The 23,076-nt window shown below is 47.6% G+C and overlaps 1 protein-coding gene across 1 annotated transcript; it reads right to left on the bottom strand.

The window, feature by feature from the left end:
- Positions 1 to 29: 29 nt before the first annotated feature.
- Positions 30 to 18,586, bottom strand: MAB21L3 (mab-21 like 3). Its single transcript, XM_090031592.1, has 7 exons — positions 18,188 to 18,586; positions 12,547 to 12,687; positions 11,053 to 11,124; positions 8,532 to 8,823; positions 4,218 to 4,399; positions 3,141 to 3,335; positions 30 to 1,201 (listed from the first exon to the last, which is right to left on the bottom strand). Exons 1-7 carry the CDS (start codon positions 18,440 to 18,442, stop codon positions 968 to 970), a joined length of 1,371 nt encoding a protein of 456 aa, XP_089887718.1. The 5' UTR covers positions 18,443 to 18,586; the 3' UTR covers positions 30 to 967.
- Positions 18,587 to 23,076: the final 4,490 nt, after the last annotated feature.

Genomic DNA, 23,076 nt, shown 5'->3' with positions numbered 1-23,076 from the left:
GCATGACACCAGAACAAATGGTTATCTCAAAACTTGTTTCCTTGAAATACTGGGACTTTGCTTTGAAAATAGTATTGGGTATTATAATATTGAACATATTGCTTTGAAAAAATATATAAGCACTGGACCTTGTAGAAAATTCTTCAGCTGTCTTTTACCACCTGGAATGACAAAGGGACCAAAAGGCAAGAAATCTGTTCATCCCCTGGCCAACTGGGCAGAGCCAGAGAAGCAAGAGGCCTCTCATGGCAAACATCTTCACTGCATGCGCTGTGTGGCACTGGGAAGGGTGGGAAAGGCAAAGGTAGACAGCTCCTCTCCCCCTCCTGCCCTTCCAAGGAAAAATCTAGGGACAAAAATCAACAGGGAAGACAGCAGAGAAGACAAAAACCAGCAACTGGACTATTCATGCAATGATCTATTAAATTGTCTTTAGAGAGGTGGAAGTTCTGTGGAGCTGCAGATGGAGTATTGGAAATAACAATACATGGTGCTTCAGCAGTAATTTCCATCCAAACACCTCTGAACTCTCTACATGTGCTCAGTCTCAGTCCTCTATCCTTTTAACAACCTGCTGAGGAAAGTGGAGATTAACCCAGTTTAAAACATCAGTGTGGGGAGACACAGAGAGGTGAAGTGACATGCACATGGTTACAGAGTGGGTGGCAGGTCCTTGCTCTTGCCACTAGCCCATGCTGCCTTTGGTTTAGACATTACAGGACTGACCACTAGGAGGGCTGTGCTGCTCTGCCTGGTGGCTTAGGGGTTTGGATGGCAGTGACTTCAACTACAGATGGCACATGGCACTGGCTTGGCATGTGGTCTTGGTCTCTACCCATACCCAGCTGGACTCTTCTGTTTCATGATGCATTTGATCACAGTGTCTGTGGAAGGGCAGGAAGAGCAACCACAAGCCACAAAAGGAGCTTGGGGTATGGATGGGACTGGATGGGGAGGCACTGGTAGTTCAATCCAGGCAGAGCACAGGGTTCTCCAGGAAGACGATCAGCTTGCCTGCCACCAGGTCCAGGTCACTGGTGTTGGCATACTGGAACAGGTTTGCATCCCTGAGGAAGTAATGCTTCAGGAAGTGCTGGCTCACACACTTGTGCAGCTTCCGTACCAAGCGCAGGAAGCCCTCCCGGAAGTAGCGCCAGTCCTTGGCACGCGGGTACTTCTCACAGGTCCAGAGCAGCACCATCTGTGGGGGTAGAAGGGAACATTACAGGGCTGTTGCCAAGGGCCCACTCACCTGGGGAAAGGAGCTGGGCTTGCAGCCCTGGGGACTGGAAGCTGTGGCAGGGTGTGCTTCCCTGTGGATAAGCCTGGCTCCTGGCATGGACAGCTCACAAAGACAAGGGAATTAGCTCATGAAGACAAGGGAATTAGCTCCATTAGGCAGCCAGCCGTTACGCTTCTCACTGCTGAGCAGACCTATCTGGGTGCTGTAATGAGTGCTGCAATGTGGATATTGGTGAATGAAACCCAAGGAGTCCTTTTCATACCGTGGCCCCAAACAGCCATGAGAGGAAAACAGTCACTACTGGCACTGGCTAGCATAGAGCCAGGGACAACCAGCAGTTCCCTGAGTGACTCCACATGTGTCCCATTGCCTTTCAAAGGCTGTTCCCTTCTTCTGCTGACCTCTTTGCGCCACAGTAGGTATTGGGAGGATTTTGGGGCTCATGGTGGTAAAAGGCTTTGGCCATACAGACATTTTCCTGCCAAGCCCTGGAGAACCACCAAGAAACACCTCTGCCCTCTCACTTCTGCCCTGCTCCCTCCTGAGCCTGGTAAGTGAGCAGTGCATACAACATGAAGCAGCCCTCAGCATGTGCCCAGAGCCACCCTTGGGCCCTCCTGAGACACAGAAGGTCGCAGAGCAGCACTCTGGTGTGTACTGAAGACCCCTCTAGGTTGTCTACTTTGCTGACTGGCTGGACCCTGGTGTGTGTGGAGCAGGTGTAAGTGGGAAGGGCTTTTTCCTTGATGACAGCCCAGGGTTTGGCCATGCAGACCTAGCCTCTGTGATCCTCAGGTGGTGGCATCGGTAGAAACTCCAAGTGTGTTTGTGTAATGTACAACGTTAGTCAAGAACTAGCAGCTGATCAGGCAATTACATGGGGCAGTGTAAGGCACAGGCAGCCTTCTTTCTGGTGCTGCCTGGATTCTGGTTGCTATGTGCAACTGCTAATGCTTGTAGCTGTGCCTATGGGATATAGACAGATGGCATCTCTTCTGCTAGGTAAGGGAAATGGAGGATAGCACTTTGAGGGGAGCTCCTGGGAAGGCAATGAGGAAGCACAGTAGCCATTTCAGCCCTGCTTATTTGGACTATAGCAGAACCCAGGTCATTCATAACTAGGTGGTTCCTAGCCCCCTTCATTCAAGGCAGATGGCTGGATGAAGGATGAGCTGATCACCTATTCACTGTGGCTTTAACATCAAAGGATGCTGCTTCTCCTCTCAGCTGGAGCCCCTCAGCTGAGGGTCCTGCACAGCTCATTAGGGAATAGGCACCCTTGGAAATAAAACCTTCAGCAAACAGCTGGAGTCCCTTCAGGAGTCCCACACAGTTGTTTGCTGTGGCCAGATATACCCCCAACCCCAGAGACTTTGCAAACCCTCCTCTTTGTAAGGCAGTAAGAAACCTAATCTTGCCAAGTATCTGGGTTCTGCTGTCTTTTATTAGACCAACTAAATCGTTGGAAAAAGGTTATTTGCAAGCTTTCAGGCGCAATCACCTTTCTTCAGCCACTGGGAGACTATGAGTTCTCCAAGGTAGAAAAGAAGCTAAAGTAAACAGACTTCTTGTTTATTTTAGCTTCTTTTCTACCCTGGAGAATTCATAAGAGCAGCAGAGTCTCCCTATGCCTGAAGAAGGGTGCTTGTGCCCAAAAGCTTGCAAAGAACTTTTTTCCAACTATTTAGTTGGTCTAATAAAAGATATCATATGTACCCAAAGAACCTTGCTTGTGTATGTCCTTAGACCAACGTGGCTACAATCAACAGCCTCAGGTTCTGCTATATGTTTCCAGTTGGGAAGAGGTTCCTGCAATGAGGACACTGTTCACCTGCTACTGGCAGGATGGAAGGGGCTCCCCCTTTGCCTCCTCCATCACTGTGATTGCTGTACCTACCTGGAGGTGGTAGGAAGTGAGAACAGGCTTGTTTCCTTTGCACCAGACGTCTTCCTTCATCTGCCTCATGACCCGGAAGCACTTCATGCGGCACCCCCCATCCTCATCAATGCCTTCCACCAATAGGCGCTCAGCTCGAGAGAAGCCCAGCTGCCAGTGGTAATTGGAGCGGGCCAAGAGGTTAAAGCCAAATGACTGTAGAGGAGAGGGGAGGGAGACAGGATGAGATGCAAACTTGTCCCCAGAGCAGCACAGAACAGGGTTAAGGGAGGCCCCATAGCTCCTGTCTGCCACCTCTTGAGGTGCCTGGCATGGCACCCTGGACCAAGTCACAAGAGACAGACACAAGAGACACCCTGATTCCTAGCAAGTGTATCCCCATCTTGGCTGTTTGAACACAGAATTACACAACAGTTTCCTGTACTGGAGCTGCAGGATAGACAACAGGTCAGTGCTGACCTGACCAAGCTCAGCCCTGGCAGACCTTAGTCAATAACAGGACAAGACCAACAGAAGTGGGATAGTACAACAAGATGCTTTGCAGCGAAGAAATGTGGCAGGAAGAGAGAGGAGACTAAAGCAGCAAGGGATGGTGGATATCAGGCTCTGCTGGAGCTGAGTGCACTGCCTCCACCTCTTCCTACTCATCTCTGCTCAGCAAACACTGGCCTTCCTGCAAGAACGCTTTGCAAAAACTAGGCCCCTGCCACACACTCCATATATTTCTTGATTAACTGGTTAATCATGCAATACATTTAGATCAGCTACACATGCAAAGTAATTATCATCCCCTGCTCCAGTCAGTCTGGGGCCCAGGCTGTGGGACTTTCATTTGTGGACTACTAAAAAATGTTGAATGGTGGTGCAAACCCCACTGGGAATTCTGAATGGTGGTATGGACCCCTCTAATTTGTAAGTGTGGGTATTCACATACTTTTGATTGATCATAGTCATATTTTGCAGACCCCTTAGACATAGTCTGAGGATACCTGGGCCTCCACAGACCACAGGTTGAAAAACACTGTTTACCACCCCGCACTACACCACCAGGCCTCCCATTCCCCTAACATATGGTACCTTCACACATTGCACTTTCTCCTGGGAAGGCCAGCGCCTGAGGCAGCGAGGCCACCGGGCCTTCTCTGGCCAGCAGGTTAAGATCTCCACTGTAGGCACCAGCTCCACCTCTACTTGGAGGTTTGATGTTTCCACAGCAACTCGCACCACTGAGCTGAAGCTCTCCAGAAGGCTGATTTTTCCTGGGAAGAAGCAACAAAAAGAAACAATAAAAAGAGGGCTGGTGTTCTGCACAAGCTACCCCAGAAGTGGTTTGATGCTCTTCATCTAGTGTGTACTCTGTAAGTCATGAACCCACCTTAGCTCTTAATTTCCAACAGTGGGACCAAAGAGCAAGAAGAGGAAGCGTGCAACACCAACTTTTCCCCTCAACATCTACTCTTTGGCTGTGTGGGACCCTGAAAATCACAAGACCAGCTGCAAACAAAGGTAAGCAGAACTGCTGTGGCTTAAACTTCTCCCATAGCACTAAACCCCAAGAGACAGCAAAGAAGATGACTAAGCCTCCCTAATTTCAAAACAGTCCAGAGAGAAGCCTTGCATCCAGAAACCTCCAATTCCTTATGGACTGTCTAAATCAGCGATTCTTAACCAGGGTTCCCTGAGATCCTTAGAAGTGAGTTTCAGAAAGTGTGAGGAAATACGGCTCCAGGTATGAGGAAATAAACAGATAAGAGCAAACTCAGGTTTCTCCCTGACTGGCTGCTCCCCCACCCTCACAGGTCCTTCTGAAAGGAAGTAAGCACTGTAATATATAAATCAGTTTTTGAAATGGGGTGCTGCTCAATTCACCAAAATTATGGAGGGTGCCTTGAGCCTAACAAGGAGTGCCTTGAGTCTATAGACATAGAGAACTACTGGTCTAGATCCATACATGAAATTTCTTGTGGGACCTATCATTGCCCTTGGTGCTTAGTCACACCGAGCCTTGTGGCCATGTCGGTGTCACAGGGGCAGGGTGTCAGTCGCACTGCTGAGGAAATAAGCCCTGTCCATGCCCTCCTGCTCCATATACACCATGACAAAAATAGGGTGGTAAAACAAGCCTGAAGAGCATCCTTGGCACTGTGTTTAAGACTTGGGTTTCCAACTGCTTCAAGAGTAGTGGGTTGGGGAATCCCCCCCCCACTCTCTCTCTCTCTCTCTCTCTCTCACACACACACACGCGCGCACACACCATCCTCATTTTTGGGCTTGATGCTCTAGAGATGGATTGGGTGGACAGGGCTTATTTTCTCAGTGGTGACTAAGCTCCTTGCTGCTACCCTAATGAGTAGCTCACAAGTTAGGTGTCTGGATGGGCACTTGCATACAAGTAATCTCCAGCAGTCTGAGATGTCTTGGTGTTGCAAAGCAGCCCCCCAAAAAGGGCTCATCCTCAAGTCTGTTTGAACCAGCCACTGCTAGGTCTCGGAAAGAAGGAGCTCCACATGGCCAAAGGTTGGTGATTTTGGGACAAGAGGATGGAGGGCTGGTCCCAGAACCAGTGTGGTGAGAGGCAAAGGGAAGAAAGGAAGGGACACTGCATCTACAGGGATCAACGGTGTCATTTCAGTTGGGGTTGCTGCCAGTGGAATAGCTCAAGTGCAGCTCTGCTGTTATTTTTGTGACCTTGCTAAAGATATGAGACTGGTGCACACAAGTAAATAAATAAAGCGTGCATGGAAATACAGCAAAGTCCTGACACCAAATTTTCAATCAAATGAGACACTGCAAAGGCCCTAAATTTACTACCATGCCAGCAAAGAGGCTACAGTGATATCAGGGAAGTGTGTCAGCAACATTAGCTGTCTTTGGTAGGAAAGGAGTTTGTCCTGTTTGAAGCAAAATAATCTCACTGTTTTAACATTATTTCTTCTTTTCTACCATATGCCGATCTCCCCTCAGCAGGCTGCAAGAAGGACAGGTCAGCATCCTATGCCCAAACATTTCTTCCATAAGCATGGACCATAAGCCAGTGGTCCATGGATCAGCAGCTTGGGAGCCTGCTTTAAAGAATACCAGACTTTTTCCTTGACATGATGCCTTCCATGTGACTAAAACAGGTGAGGCAAAAAGAAGTCAGTACATTTGACTTTTCTGCCAAGTCACAGCAACTGTTTGGTGGTGCTGAATTTGCATTTCATCACTCTCCTTCTCAATAGTAATCACAATTTTCTAGAAAAACAAGTTGCTAAATGAGCTAGATTTTAACAAGTCTTTCCATTACGTTGCAAAGATGAAACTCTAGAGTTTAAGTTGGGGAGGGAAAATGGCCTTTCTGCATTTGCAGTCCTATGATGGAATGTCATTTTGGACAAAATCCTTTGAAGAGAGGCAGCCTGGTCTGGCTTTGGTTTAGAACAGAGGTGGGTATTTTGGCTGGAGGGGCACTTCATGATTTTTGGTGTTCTCTCAATGGCAACACTTCTCTCTCCCCTCCCCACCCCCATGCCTCCTGAAGGTGCAGCATGCTGCAAGCCCCACCCAACCCAGAAACTGCTGGCTGTGTCCTCAGCATTCACCAGCACCCCCTGACATGGCAGAAGCAGCCCTGGCTGGGTGCCGGCATCAGCTATGGACACAGCCAGCAGGTTCCAGGTAGAGATCAGGGCATTCCCCAAGGTCCACAGTTGACGCGACCACATCAGCAATGGGTGGAAACAGTCCTGCCCACCTGCCCAGCATGATGGAAACAGCCCTGCCTGTCCAACACCATGCAGCAGCTGGAGCCACTGGCTGCCCACAGGCCAGCTCCCATGAGTTTTCAGCCACCCACCCACAAGTTGGATACCATCAGTCGGTGGGCTGAATCCAGCCCACCCCTGGTCTAGGAAAAGGCACAAGCTCTGTGCCTCAGTTAACCCAGCTGAGAAAAAGGAAATATTTGCCCACCTCAAGTTATGTTGTGCATTAATTAACTGAAGTCTATAAAATGTTTTCAGGATTCTAAAAACTAAGCATGTTGACTATTAATAAGGTAGCATCCCAAAAGACAGCAACTTGTGAATGCCATAGCTCTAAAGGAGGGTTTAACACACAAACTACATCCTATCAATTATTACCTCCTCCATTCATTTTGCAGGGAAGGTTGGGATATCAACAGTGGCTTTGAAGGTGCTTGTAGCATTGTGGGTGGGAGTGACACCATGTGACATTACCTAGAATTAGGTTGAGAGCATCCTGGGTACAGGGGAGAAGCCAATATTTGAATTAAATCCTAGAAAAAAATTTCTAACTGTAGAATCAGCAAGACAGTGAAACAAGCTGCCAGGAAATTTCCATCCTTGGAGGTTTCTGAAAAAAGGTTGGATCAAAATCTTGCTGGGATGTGTTAGGACCATGGAATCCTGTACATCACTAGACAACCCTTGAGGTTCTTTCTAGTTCTATGATTCTATTTGTCTACAGAATTAAAGTAAATAACAAAAATAAAGAACAGGATTTTGCCCAAAAGAAGTGTTGCCACCTGGAAGACTATGGACAGCTCAGACTTCTCTAGGGATAGTCTCTTCTAACTTTGGATCCAATGCTCCATCCCTTTCACAATATCCTTCTGGCTAGTCCAGGTATATCCTTCCTGGGCTAGCAGAAAGACAACTTACTTCCTGTAAATTCACAGCAAAAAAAGGTGGTTGAATTCTTACGGCAGTGATTCCACAAGATTCTTTTAAGGGTACTTTGGGGTGTTGCATAATATTAGCACTGTTAGGTATGCAAACATCTACACATGATTGACAAATTAAACCCAGAGATTTCAAATAGGAATCCATAGTGGCAAAAACTACCATGTTGTGGTCTGAGTTTTTTGCAACAGAATTGCTCTGTTACTAGGGCTGTATGAAATTTTGCTGAGTGTTTTGTTTTGAAGCACATTTCACATTTTGTTTTGACACATTTCAAGCTCGAAACAGCAAAATGGAGGGGAAACAAAAAGCTTTGAAACCGCTTTGAAACAAAATGAGGGCACTCAAAACTTCTTGGAAATTTCGAAATGTTTTGAGTTTTGAAGCAGCCCAGTGGCAGGAGGTGGGGAGACCCAAGGCTGCGCTCCACCTCCAACCACCTGGCTGAGCTCCATGGGGCTGCTGAGCCTGTCGGAGTGCAGCCTGGCAGCAGAAGGCAGGGAGAACCAGGACTGCACTCCGACTGGCTCCACCAGCCCCACAGAGCTCAACCTGCCCTCCCAGCATTGCTGGACTCCTCCTGGTGGTGTGGGTCCCCGGATCTGTGCACCGGATGGCAGGAGGCTGCCACTGCTGCCTAGGGCCAGCAGCAGCAACCTTCTGCATTAGTGCTAATAGTCCAATTCCCTTCATGTCTCACTACACTCACTGGAGAGATCACAGGTTATAATCGACTTCTCCACCAGGTCCCGGAAGACAGCAAGGACTTTGGCTGGAACAAGATCACCTTCGAAGTTCATATCTGTGTCATGCCACTGCTGAAGGCTCTTTGAAAACTGCTCCACCTCCAGCCACTGGTGCAGCTCCTCTGGGTTCCGCACTGAGGAGAGGAGCTTTTCCCCTTGCACAGTGTAATACCGCCAGCGCCGCACCTGGCGCTCCTTGTACCCAGTCAGGCCACGCAGCGGGACAGTCATGAGGAACTGGCTAGGTGTTAAGACCTGGAAGAGTTCAGAGAGATTGATAGAGGAAGTGAGGGCAGATTAACCACCCTGACAAGAGAAACATGCTGACACAGAGGGGAAAAGCTGAAGTGCAATGGAAGAAGCTCAGAACAGGCAGGTCCCACCGCAGGCTGGTCTGTATGGGAGTCTATGTCATGGTTCCCTGGAGAAGCTTGTGAGACTACTTCTAGAAAGAGAGAGTTGTCATTAGAAGCAAGCCAAGGTGAGGGTCATGGGCAATGCTACCAGAATAGAATCTGAACATACACTGGCTAGCTTATTACTGCAATCTCCATCCTTCCCACCTCACATTTCATGGTTTCCAAGACTTGACGGGTAATTGCACAAGATGGGATAACTAACTCAGCAGACAAAGGAGAGAGACCAGATTTTGAAATCCAGCAATGGAAGGCAAAAGCACTGCAAATTATTACCTTAGTATAATGAATAGGGATATACCTAGAGATTATTAGATGTAATATCCAATTGATATTGATGTGCATTCTCTAATCTCTTTCATCCTAGGAGCTCTACATTCTTTAAAGATTTAAAAGAAAAAGTTTTTCTTTTAGTAAAAGAAACCTTTCATCCCTCTTCGTGTGGTTGGGGGAATACTGGCTGTTCTTTACAGACGGGGAAAAAGAAACAGGGGGCACTTCTACGCGAGATGCTTTACTGCACAGTAAATTCATCTACTATGCAGTAAAGCATCAGTATGTAACTGTCCGCTGAGCTACTGCATAGCAAAATAGGCTAATGTGCAGTAAATCTACTATTTGTATTTACACTTGTATGCACTTGTAGATGCTGATCAGGAGCAAATTTGCTCCTAGTCAGCCAGACCAGCAGAGGGCCAGCCTCTTGCCAGGGGCCAAAGCAACATGGCTGGGACACCCTCCAGCCATGGGACAGGGACAGCTCTTTAGCCATCCCTGGCTGACCTTTAGACCCTGGGCTTGACCCTGGGGCCTGAGCCAGCTGATGCCTACCCTTGGCCACTGTGTGCTGGGTGTGGTGACACATGCCGATTGTAGCAGCACTGCAGAACCCCAGCTTCTCGCTGCCCATTCTCTGGGCTTCCTGCTACCCACTGTCTGGGGCTTCTTGCCCACCCCAAGCCTCACTGGCGCTCAGGTTCTCCACGACCTTGCTTCCGCCTTCCGGGGTACTCGGAGTCAGCCCTGTCCCAATACTGTGCCTTTTCCTGGTGCTCGGAGATGGCACCTCCCCCTCTGCTGCACCCTTGCTGACGCTCTGGGTCAGCAGCGCCCTTCCTGCACTGCCCTTTTCTGGTAGTCTGGGAGGCACACTCCCTCTGCTGCACCCTTGTGGCTTAACGGTCGCTGCTCCCTGTGCTGGAGCTTCATGGTTACTGCCCCCTTTTCGAGGCTTCTTCCTTTAGCTGCCCACTCTCTCTGGGGCTTCTCAGCAGTGCTGCCCCTCTCTCTAGGGCTGGGGTCCACCCTCTGACGTGGTCCCCCTATGAGGCCTCCTCCATCCCCTTATAGCCTCTCCCAAACCTCTGGTGTAACAACAACCAAACACAAGCCCCCCGGCTATAGTACAAATCTATGCCTCACAGCTAAGACATACTCCGAACCACACCATAGGTGTTCCATCTCTCACCCATGTCCCTAGCTGCTCGCCCATCCAGGCCTTTCCCTTTCACTCGTTCAGGGCCGAGCTCCTTCTTCCTTGACTGCCAGCCCCTGCCCCCCAGCCTTTGGCCTGCGATTTATATTGAAGCCAGGCCCTGCCCCTTTCAGTCACCTGACCAGACAGGTGTGTGTCCTTAGCTCCCTCTGGTTGCCCCTAGCAACTGGCACCTGAGCCGTTACTCTGGCTCTCCAAGTAGCAGGCACCTTGGTGCCCTGCTACACACGTGCTAATTTGTCTGAATCCTTGGAGTCAAAAAAGAGCATTGGATGCTGGGACCTGTGGTCTGTGACCCATCTGTTAAGAACAGTCCATACCAGGTTATGCAAGTTAGATGCAGCCCAGTCCTTCGGTTCCTGCCAAAATGCAAAGCATCTCTCAGTTGGGCACCTCAGTCTAGCACAAAGGAAGTCATAGGTTAGAAAGGAGGGTCTTGTGCTCTGCACATGTACAGAAACTCCTTGCAGGGAGGACACAGAGGGTGAGGGATGTGGGGTATGGAGAGAAGGAGTGGGAAAGGCCAAAGCAGGCATGGCAGTATTTGGAGGAAGCTGTGGTAGGTTTTTGTACCTGAATGGATGGGTGGAGTGAGCGTTTTCCCCGAAGCAGTGTTGACCATTTGGCCATTAAAGCGGGCTGATCCTGAGAGAAGCAAAGAGTAAGATAAGAAGTGCAGAGAACAGAGAAAGCATGTGTCGGACAGGTAGCTCAGAAAGCATTAGGAGTTTCCTCTGAACCTAATGGTAAAGAATAAATTACACAACTGTCATTCCCAGTGACTAAGTCTAATGCTCATAGGTGGTGCTGGGAGGGTCCATACTGGCGATTCTGCAGAAACAAACTCTGCTTTCCCAATACATCTTATATACCCCACCTTACCCAGAACTAGCCACCTCTGCCCTACAAAGAGACCCATCTCTACAGCTGGTTGGACCTTGGCTGCCCACATACTGACAACTGGGTGAATGGTTTTTGTCTTCTATCATTTTTTAACCTTTTATCTAGAAACTGTCCTGTTTTCCAGGACCCATCAAACAGCTGTCAGAGGACAGTCATTTCGTTCAGCTGTGTCTGAACCAGTAATGTATAAAGTAAGAGGTTTTAGACCTACTTAAATCTCACCCTACACCAGCCTCGACCTGGGCAGAAACTGTTTGTTTGGCCATTGTGAAAAAGTGGGTGGGATTTTTACATAAAAGATGTAGCTGCTAGAAGACTGTTATTTTCTGATGATCATTTTGGATGAATAGTCTCCTTGTGATCACAGTAAGAGGCAGTTACTCTCTTCCATTTTCTGTTTTGGTTTTTTATGTAGATAACCTTTACTTTTATACCTATATAAGAAATCTTGAAGAACACTCACTGGCAGTCACATGACTTAAACAGTATGAATACTGGACATGGGAATGAAAGTAAGGCCTTTTTATAAAGAAAAAACCCTAGCCAAGCTGAAGCATCTGGTCACCAGATGCAGATGAGATTTTATTTGGTAAAAACCTTTAAAAAATTGAACTGAATGGTTGCTGGATGGATATGATAGGGATTTTTTTTCAATGAAATATATTCCCATTTGCCCATTTGTGAAAACCAATTTTATAGAGGTTTGACTTTGATAATTTCCTGTATTCAAAAAGTTTTAGAGAAAACTTGCAAAATTACTAGAATGTCACATTTTGATATTTTCAAAATAAAAGGGTTGCTTTTTTACAGTTCAAAAGGGTTTTTTGTTAGAAACTTAAGGTCATTTACAATATTTTGAAAAATAAAACCATTCAAAATCACATCAAAACATATGGAAATTATCAAAAAAGAAACTTTGTTTCACATAGCTGAATTTATTCTGGATTATTGCTTTGCAACAATCTTGGGGTATTTCAGTGTTCCTTCCCAATTCAAAATGTGAAAGATTTTCAATAACTCAAACATTTTCTAGGAATGGGAACATTTTTTTCCTATCCGACTCAGTTTCTGAAAGAACATAGCTCAGAGTACTTAAGGGACTAATAGACAGCATGGATGTGCGCATCTTCTCAAATAATGTAGAACCTCACCTCTCACCCTTACCTTAAAATTCTCATTGTGAATGCCAGAGTTGGAGATGGGCTGGAATCGTATGTCCCTGCAGCTAACTTCTGTGGTCAGCTGCTGGATCATCATCTGCACTTCATCTACTGTTTTGGACACCAGGAGGTGTCGCTGTTCCACCTGTTGATACCAAGGAAGTCACATCACATAAGAGCTGGTTACAGACAAGCTCCAGCTCCACCCAAGAGATTACCTGAGTAGACCCAACAAACATGGGGCATCTTGACATGTGCGTGTATGTGTGTGCACACACGTGTACAAAAATTTAAGGGAAAAACATTTCTGGTTTTCTTCCTGACAAGTGCCAGCTGATCCTATATGGTGACTATGAGCTCTGGCTAGCCTGAATTGGTAAAGCCCCCTCTGCTCTTTTCCACACGCATCCATGTCGTCTGTAGGGTAATTGTGTTTATTCCAGGGACAGGCCAATCAGGCTGTGTGCTCTTGCTTGGCAACTACTGGCAGAGGAACAGCCATGCAGTTCAGAAGGGCTATGTGTGTAAATGACTGTGGTGCTCCTGTTTGTATCTGGGTCAAAACCCAAGACAGTCAGGATCACCTCAAATGAGATGTCTCCTTGTAGCCTGATGTGGTAAAAAGTATTCTGTGCTGGGGACAACATGCTCAGTCCTTAGCAATGTTAAAAAGCATTTATTGGCTTTGAATCCTGGAGACAGAAGAGATTTCACTTCTATAGAATTATGAGTTTTCTTCCTTGGCTGATCTCAGTTGGAACTATGAGATCCCCTGGAAAGAGCTTGCCTTGCTGCATATGTGCTCTGGTCAGGTAGTATCCGCTTAGTTACTCATCGGTCATCATTAAGGCTAGGGACAGAAATTGCACATAAACCAGCATAAATGATCAAAAACTGGTTCAAATCTGTAACACAAGAGAAGTTCAATGCATATAAGCTGCTTCCAAAGTGGCTGAAACCAGTTTAAGGTAAACCTGGTTGGATGTAGTATCAGACTTAACTGATTTAGGTTAAACTGGTTTATTGTACCTCTATCCCAGATCCTCTCCAGATTCAAGTTAACTCACAGTCCCCCAGCATCCCAGGTTGCTTTGCACCTCCTCTGTAAAGCCCCCCTCACAGGTGAGCTCACAGGCTAACCTTGGCCCAAGCTGCCTGCTCTAGAAGAGGAGGAAGGCATGCTTTAGCACCCCTGGCTTCTGCCCTGGGCCACTGCAGGCATGTGGCTACATTTCTAGAATAAAAAGTAAATGTCTGTTCACTTCCTTATCAGTTCAATCTACGCATCTCAGACTAACCTGTGAAGAATGAATCAATTCAGCCTCTGGCTTTTTGACTGTCTGTACTTACCCTAAGAGTTTCAGTGGAACCTGGCCTGTGAGGGACTGAGGTATAAAATGGAAAAACTAGATAAAGAACAAGCTTAAATCAGGAACTTCCCACATGATCAAAATTGCAAAGATCACATGGGGATTACACAAAAGTCCTGGAAGAGGCAACTCTTCAAGGTTTAACAGGAGAAACGTGCAAGGATCATACCTAGTGAAGAACATTTCACCATGGCTTCCATATTCTAAAAAGGCTCCTTATGCATTTACCATAATGGGATGGAGGCTTCTCCAAGCCAAACTGTTCTGAGAATAGGTCATCAACAATGCTAAATGAAGTAAGTAATAGGTGGCTAATTACTCCTTTGTCCAAATATCCTTATGCAGGACAATGGAGGAGTGTTGTCCATAGCAAGCCTCCTTGCATCCCCCAGTGCCTCACCCATTTTGGCTGAGCTTTTGGCTGCAAGTTCTGATTGGCTTGTTCTTTCTCATCCAGTGAAATACTTCCTGGCTGGATGGAACAGCAGAAAAGAAACCCAAAAACTGGTAAGTAGAATCAGTGGAGCTAGCTGGGAGAAAATGAAACCCAACCACAACCTACAGCTAAAAGCCCAATCAAACCACTTAGAGAACAACAAGTTGGCTACAAAGAATGGAGTGCTTCAATACAGACAGGAAATTATTACCATTGCCTCCATTTCAGAGATGGGGAGATATAATCTGTTTACACTATACTGACCACTGTGGCTACCTTTTATGTGGATATATGCAAGCTAGCTTTAAAACAGCTCACACTCTGATAATAGTGGCAGCAAAGAGCTTGGCACCAACTAACATGGCTAACTACATCTCTTTAACCAATTAACCACCCAAGTATTTACTCAGTATCTCAGGTGGATTTGCAGGTGGATATGCTGAACTCTGTGCCTCCACTTATTCTGCTATTGGCATCCAAACCAGCTCATTTGAACCTAGCTCTGGATAAGCTGCAGTGATTTACCAGCTGAGGCAAGAATATAATCAGGTCTCCAAATTCCCAGTCTGCTATGCCAACCAATGCTACTCTATCACTTTTCATTAAAGGTCTTTTTCATCTGCATGAAGCAACTCACCGACCAGGTCAGACAGAACAGATTTGAGCACCAGTGACAGGCAGCTCTGTTCATTCTTTACTGCACATGAACCACCACTACCACCTAGTCATACACATCAGGGAATGAAACCTCAGCACTTAGGAGACTCCATACTATACTGATTCCTGCACATGTCACTCTTACACTAAGGGTAAAGGTTGTCTGGATGGGATAAAGAGCTTTTCGGGGGCTGATCCAGGAGCATAGAATAGACTTCCTCAGGAACTAATCTCACCTTCAAGTGGAAGGTGCATTTCTGTAACATATACATAGCAATTGGTACCAAACCAACAAATAATTTAAAAAAGCTCATCTTTATCAAAAACTACACACTACTGCCTATATTTATCTCCTTGAGATGAGGCTGAGAGAACAAGCAACACAAGGATGCCAGAAATGTGGCTTGATACTATTTGTATTACCACAGTGATGAATTGATCACACTATAAACATCTTTGTAGAGTAATAGCACTTTGTGAATGAATCTTCCTTCTCCAGTGCCATGCAAGTTTTTACTACATCTAGAAGTAGGCGAGCCCCAGGTACCAGAATCTTTGGAGTTTTTAGTACCAGGATAAAAGTTTGGTTGAGAACAGGCTTCCCCCTGATATCTCTAAGGTTATAGATCCTGTACTGAAAAGCTGCTTTTATATAGACATATACAGTTATAATATTTATATTATATGTTAAAATGAACACACTATAATATGTATAATAATGCTAATATTATCATAAGTATGTTGAATATCAAAGGAAGGGGGTGATTTGAGATCCAGGAGCAAGTCTGAGTTAGGTCTCTGTCCAATGTTTACTTGGGCTTTCTCTTCACTGCATGAGTGGAGAAAGGCAGGATCTTAAGGATCAAGGCATCAGACAAATCAGACTATGAATCAGATACTGGAGTGAATCTAACTTAGGAAAATCAGGCAGCAGCTTGAAGGCACAGCTGGTGGCTGGCTGGCTATTGGCTGCCTTGCCTGAGAGGAAGACCTATGACTTAAGAATAAATAGAAGACAAGAACCCATCAGAGCCATTGAGTTATTGCAAATGGGAACCTGCTGGAAGATGGAAATACTCCAGTGGGACTGCAATTGCTGATGGTTCTGAACCTTGTTTAACGAAATCCAATTCTGTTTCTTTGTATCCATTGCAGGCAATAAGGCAATACAATGTCATTAGTCTTTGTGCAAAACTGTTCCCTCTGCCTCCTCAATCATTCATCTACACATAGGGAAGTACTGATCAATAGATCTAGTTGGAAATTTTTCAACAGAGCATTTTTCCATCAGAAAATGTCAATTCATTTAAAGTGAAACATTTCATAAGAATGTCAGTGTTGAAAAAGCAACCAGTTAGGGAAAGCAAACACCAAAGGGTTTCTAGGAGGTTGAAATGTTTCCACCATTTCACAACAGAAGGTTTCAGATTTCCATTTGAAAATGACATTTCCATTTTTCCTGTGTTCTAGAATTATAGAAAATTAGGGCTGGGATAGACCTCAGGAGATCATCTAGTCCAAGCCCTTGCTCTAAACCATCCTAGATAAATGTTTGTTTAATCTAGTCTTAAAAACTTCCAAGAATAGAGATTCCACAACCTCTTTAGGTAATCTATTCCAATGCTTAACTACTGTCACAGTGAGAAAGTCCCTTCTAATATTCAAACCTAAATTTCTCTTACTGTAATCTAAAAGACCTTTACCCCTTGTCCTGTCCCCTGCAGCCACAGAGAGCTGTCTGTCACCATTCTCTTTATAACCACCCCTCAGGTATTTGAAGCCTGTCATCAAATTGCCCCTGTGTCTTCTCTTTTTCAGAATAAATAAGCACAGGTCTTCAAACCTTTTCTCATAAATCTCATCACCTGGATGTCTAATATTTGTCTCTTTTTGGTCGTTGCTGGACTCTTCCAATTTGTTCATGTCTTTCTTGAAGTGCAGTGCCCAAAACTGGACACAGTACTCCAGATGAGGCCTCACCAGTGCTGAGTAGAAGGAAAAAATCACATCCTTTACCTTGCAAACAACACTCCTGTTAATAAGAGTCCAGTATGCTATTAGCTTTTCTTTTCTTTTCCTTTTTTTTTGGCAACAAAAGCTCACTGTTTGCTCAGTGTATGGTCCACTTTAACCCCCAGATCCCTTTTTGTAGCACCTCAGCCTAGCTAGTCATTTCCCAGTCTGTATTTGTGCATGTGACTTTTTCCATCCTAAATGCAAGACTTTACACTTGACTTGTCCTTACTGACTTTCATTTAATTAATTTCAGACCATTTTTCCAATTTATTAAGGTAATCTTAGATCCCAAACCTAGCTGCCAGAATGTCTGCAACTCCACCCAGCTTTGTGTCATCTGTAAATTTGTTAACTGTGCACTCAATCCCAGTGTCCAAATAATTAATGATTATATCAAATTTTATAAAATAAAGTTGAAATTGGAAAGAAATGTTTTGCTTTTGTGAGGAAAAATTATGATTTACCCCAGATAACTTTTATTTTGGAATATAATTTCATTAGATTTGGTTTCCTTTTTTTGTTTTGGTTTTCTGGGGCTTGGGGGGAGGGTTTGTTTTGTTTTTTTGTTTTTTAATACCCCATGAAACAGAAAGTCTGGTTCTCGCCTGGCTGTGCTGATAAAGCCAATGCTACTTTACTTATCTAGCACCAATGCTAGGCCAGTTTCAGAAAGTAAGTCGGTTTTAGTTTAGAGAAGTATCCAAAGTTCATGGAAAGGATTGGTCAGTTTTACTGTATCCACCTCCCCACTATTTCCTAAACATAGACAACTGTCTTCCCTAGGGGCAATCACAGCAGCTATTTTTTTTTGTCCTGCTCCTGTTAAGGCAGGACTTTTCAATGGATGGAGTAAGACCCTAGAAGATTTCTTAGCTGTAATCACATCTGAAAGTCTACATTTTAGAGCTCAACCCCAAGGTATCTTTGGAAGAGGAACCGGATGACAAGTCAGGGAAAAGCTAATAGGCCACTGAATCAACCTCTTGTATGTTGTTCAGAACCCAAAGCACTGGACACTCTTATTTCAAATCCTTGTCCCATGAATGCAGGCCAATCTTATCCCAAGATTCAAGGGCTCAGGAAAGCATCCTGTCCTTGAGCTCTGGACATTTCAAGATCATCCCTGGTTCTGGAGGCAAAGAAAAGACACAGGGGCAAAGTCTTACCTTGGTCTGGAGGTAATACTCTACATCTTCATCCGTGAACTGCTTCATGGTAGGATGTCCTTCTGTCTTTCCTTCCTTGTCATAGCACTCCCTCTCTTGACTGGCTGGGGCTGTTTCAGAACCACTTGCGCCTTTCTGCCTGCTGCCCTTCTTGTCTTGTGGCTCCCAGACACCTACATCCTCTGTGGATGAAGAAGAGGGGAGACAAACTAGGAAGGATGCTTGTTCTTTCTTGCTCTGCTTTACAACAGTCATTCACAACTCACTAAGAAAACCCCATCCAGCCATTGTTTACAAGCTCTGTGATTACTGCTATTATTTTCAAATAGCGATTCCTACATAGAGGCATATCTAGAAAAATCCCAAATACTGCCTTGTCTTTCAGTTGAGTTTGAAGCACTTTTCAAAACTTGCTGGGCATAGAAAGCTTTCCAGCATTATCGTTTGTTTGCCAAAATACTTTATGTGTCTTATCACTTAACTAGATCATACATCAGCCCTTTCCAAGCACAAGGAAGTGCTCCCTAGTTGATCTCCATCCACCCACTTTCTTTTGCTATCTCTTCTGGCATTTTTATACTCAGATCACTCATGTGGGCTGCAGTCCACGGCCTCTGCTCCTTGTTCCTTATATCGCCTTTCTCTCTCTAGGTGTATTGACAGTAAATGTTCAGCCGCCTGTCCCCAGCCAGCAGTTTGCTTTGCTTTCTTTATAGTAAACAGATAGAAAACTGCCTCTTGTTAGCTGCCAGATAACAAACTCACCATGCATCAATTAAAGGGAAAACAATTGATTGGGTTCTATCGACCCAACAAGGCTTGGTGGCTTTTGCAAAAAGGGTATGTCATTCCAGGGGAGGGAGGGGCAGTGTCCTACAGAGTGCTTCCAGGCTACAAAATGCCCCTGGTCAGGAAGGATCAATGGGACCCACTTTAGAGCAAAAATAGTCATATCCCCCATTCAGTCTTCACCAAGTCCTCTTTTGTATACTCATATTTTCACAATGCCTTGGCAAAGAAGGGCTGAAATCCTGATTGGGTCCTGAGTGCTACCACAATGCTGTTAATATTAGTGTTGTTTTATCCTGGTTATGTATTGATTGTGCACTCAATACTGTACAAAACCCAGCAGAATATAGGCCCACTATCTCCAGGAGCTTGTAATCTAAGATCAAACTGTCCTCTGGGTCAGCCAAGGCACTTTCTTGTGTGAGACTTTGCCACCCACCTAACCTTTGACCTGGCCTTGGTGTTAGACCAATTATGCACTTATCCCAGAAGCAGAACACGGTAATACACTAATAGCTAAATAATTGAGTATCCTCATGTAACAGATGGACAAAGAAGCCTAAGAAAGGAGAAGCAATTTGCCCAAACAAGGCAGTGTCCAAGCTAGATTTGCTGACTCCCAGGTCCTGCTGAAGTCAGTACCTGTTGCTGCCTAGTCAATTGCTTAATGCTTGTGAATGCCACCAGGCAAACAGAAAAATCAGGGGAAAGGGTTTTCTGAGAACCAAATCCCAGTTGATTTGGTTGTGCCTGTTATGGAATCATGTGCTGCTGTGTGAACAGGCAGGAAACACCATGCACAATAAAGGGAGAGCTTCTGATCTTGGCAGTAAAAATACAGCAAGCACAGGAGTTTCAACAGCTCCTGCAGAGGGAAAGGATTTGTTTCTTGCCAGCAAGTTTTGCCGTTTGTTGTAGGCAGGCTCCCTGCAAGGATCAACATGTTACAGAAGCCAAGCAAAAGAAACTTATGATCACCAAATATGTGAAAGAGGGAGAGTCAGACAGATGGAGGAGAACTCTAGGCAAAGAAGGCCCAGAGACTTGGAGGTCAGAGAGCTGAGAAAACTGGCTACTCCTTTTGTAACAAGGTATTTAGTAGAATTTGCAGATTCGTTGGAATCTGACAGGCCGCTCCATGAGCACTTCTGCTATGGCAGGGGCGGGCAATTATTTGGGCTGGAGGGCCACTTAGGGTATTTTGGTGAGCTGTTGCAGAGTGGGTCAGCACCCTCACTGCCCCCCTCCCCACCCTCCAGGAACAGCTTATCAAAATACCCTAAGTGGTATATCACTAGACTTGGGAGCAGATCGTGGCTGTGTCCTGCGCCCCAGCCCTGCGCTCTCACCATCTGGTGATCCCGGCCTTGGCCCCAGAGTCTCCATGAAGACTGGTCTGGGACCCCCGTGGGCAGGGTGCGCTTGGTTGGGTGAATGAGATGTGGCCACAGGTGGGCAGGGAGCAGAGCCTGGGAGTGAAAATTGCAGGGTGGTTATAGTGTGGGGCTGGGGCCCAGACACAGGGTAGAGCCAGGATCTGCTCCCCGCACATCCATGCCCACTGAACTGGCACCTGTCACAAAGACATCCAGGCAGCAGACTGTGGCTTGGCCCCAGCCCTGGCCCCAGCTCTGTGTGGTCACTGCCCTGCCCGCGTGAGCCCACCCTCCCCTGACAGTTAGTGCAAGGTGGATGGGGCAGGGTGCCTGGGCAGTGGGGCTGGGTCATGCAGCGGCAGCAGCTGGAAGGAGCCATTGCTGCTAAAGCTTCCAGGAAGCAAAGTCTGGCTGCCGTGCCACCCCCACCCCACCACATGCCCTGGGTGGGGGACCAGCTGCACCTGGACCCGGCAGGGCTGAGGGACTCGCTGTGAGCCGGATTCATAGAAGTAGGGTCGGAAGGGACCTTGTAGATCATCAAGTCCAACCCCCTGCCCTGGGCAGGAGAGACTTTTGGCTTTTAAAGACATTTATTCCAGGGAGGGTGACAAATGTGGGGCAGTCGCCATCATGTACAGGTTGGTCCGAGGATCTGGGCCTTGAGGACAACGCCTGGGCTCATGGCCTACAAAGCATGCCCTCACACTCTAGACAATAAAACAGAAACACAAAGAATAAAAGAAGTATTTACGTATATACATATATACAATTCTGCCAGCGGGGATGCCCAGGGGGGCCTCAGGACATCAGGGGTCGGCCCACCTGGACAAAGCCCAAGGTCTCGGCTCGCTGGGTGCACCTCCGCACCTTGAGGAGCTGGTGGCGTCACAGGGCAAGAAGCAGGTGTCCCACCTCGACTCAGCACAGTGGCCCCTCGATGGCCCAGCGTTCCTCAAAGATGGACACCGTCTACTGGAGGTCTGCATGCTTGAATTCAAGTGAGAGGCGGGCCCGCACCAGCAGGCAGAAGAGCATGCTGGGCATCGTGCATCCCAGTCCCAATGAGCAGGTTTCGCCAGCTCTTCAGGGTGGCCATCTTGGCCTGGCCCACCAGGAAGTTGGCCAGGCTGACTGCGGCCCGCTCAGCCACCCGGTTCAGGAAGTAGATGTAAGTGTCCTCTGAGAAGTCCCAGCCCAGTGCCCTAAGCAGCGCCTCGAGGGCGGCAAAGCGTGGCCACAGCCGGGGGCAGTCAACGAAGTCATGGAAAATGTCCTCTTCCAGCACCCCCGGGCAGAAGCGGCAGGCTGCCGAGGCCACCAGGTGGCGCACAGTGCAGCCAGTTGCTAGGATGCCATACACCAACCTCCACTGGAGGTCGCTGGTCTTCTTGGCGGTGGGCACCTTGTACAGTGTGCGTCATACTGGGGTCCCGGGCCATGCCAGGCACTGCCACCACATGGTGTCAGGGTGGCTGGCCAGCACCTGGGCATGCCGGGTGCGCACCACCCATGCGTAGAGTCCCTTCCAGGGCAGTGTGCCAAAGGGGCAGCTCGTATTGCTGCTGGGGGCACAGGGAGTCTGAGCAGTGTGTTGGGCCGGTCAGCCAGCTCACTGGCCACCGGTGGGATGACCAGCAGTGGTGGGAAGGCGTCACCTGCGGCATCTGTGGTGGGGAGGGCCTGGTGAGCCTGGAGGTAGCCTTCTAGGGCAGTTGCTGCTTCCGTCGGGAGGGTGGCTCTAACGACCTACAGAAGCCGGCCCGTGGTACAGACTGAGCGCAGTGCCATCTGGGCAGCCAGGGCTTCGGGTGACAGCCAGCCTGACTGAGCAGGGTCCAGGAGGTGCCCCAGGTGGGTGGTGTGCACCTCAATGAGAGCAGCCACAAGGCTGAGGGAGGCCAGACTTGGCACGACATGCTGCAGGGCCGGGTTGTGGACCAGGGGCTCCTGAAGCACTTGTGGGAAACGCAGGTGCCTGGCTTGGGGACAGAGATGGAAGACAGCCCGCCAGGCCCGCACCATGCTGCGGTAGAACGAGGGAAGGACCGCCCCGTTCAGGAAGGTGAGGTCCAGCATATAGAGCTCCCGGTCAAAGCTAAGGCCTCTCACTCGGTGCAGGAACTGGCATGCCAGCTGCTGCCAGGTTGATCAGGCCCTGGCCCCCCTTGGTGGTGGGCAGGTAAAGGGCAGCTCATGGGAGCCAGTGGTGTCCGTCCCAGAGAAAGTCCACTAGGAGCCGCTGCAGTCTCTTGGGTAGCTCCAGCAGAGGGTCCAGTACAGTGCAGCATTGCCACAGGGTCGCTGCCGCCAGGTTGTTGGTGATGGGGACCTGGCTGCAGTAGGAAAGGGCGGGCAAGCGCCAGCGCTGCAGGCAGGTCTCCAATCCCTCCGCCATGTCCTCCCAGTTGCAGGCTGCAAAGGCTGGCAGCCCCGGGAAGACTCCCAGGGCTTTGAGGCCTTCCTGGTGCCAGGTGAGGACCCCCAGCAGGTTCAGAAGTGGCTTGCTGGTCCACGTCCCGAGCAGGAGCATGTCACTCTTGCCCCAGTTGATGCGGGCCAATGCAGTGAGCTCATAGGTGCATTGGCAGTCCACCAGGGCCTGCACATCCTCCTGGCTGCCCAGGAAGACTGTCACGTTGTCCGCGTATGCCGTCAGCCAGACTGGGGAGCTTGTGGTTGGGCCCGGTGCCAGTGCCAGTGTCAGGGCTAAGCCAGACAAGT

Source organism: Crocodylus siamensis, chromosome 1 (assembly GCF_052110815.1).
Source record: "Crocodylus siamensis isolate JL-2025a chromosome 1, ASM5211081v1, whole genome shotgun sequence".
Classification (NCBI taxonomy): domain Eukaryota; kingdom Metazoa; phylum Chordata; order Crocodylia; family Crocodylidae; genus Crocodylus; species Crocodylus siamensis.
Note: the sequence above shows the minus strand (reverse complement) of the source record. Positions and strands in the feature narration are given on the sequence as shown.

Coding starts and splice junctions, on each gene's coding strand:
- MAB21L3 (XM_090031592.1), bottom strand. CDS start 18,442: ATGACTGTTGTAAAGCAGAGCAAGAAAGAACAAGCATCCTTCCTAGTT. Junction 8,824..11,052: donor CACTCCACCCATCCATTCAG/GTACAAAAACCT, acceptor GAACTCTTCCAG/GTCTTAACACCTAGCCAGTT. Junction 4,400..8,531: donor TATAACCTGTGATCTCTCCA/GTGAGTGTAGTG, acceptor GCTTCTTCCCAG/GAAAAATCAGCCTTCTGGAG.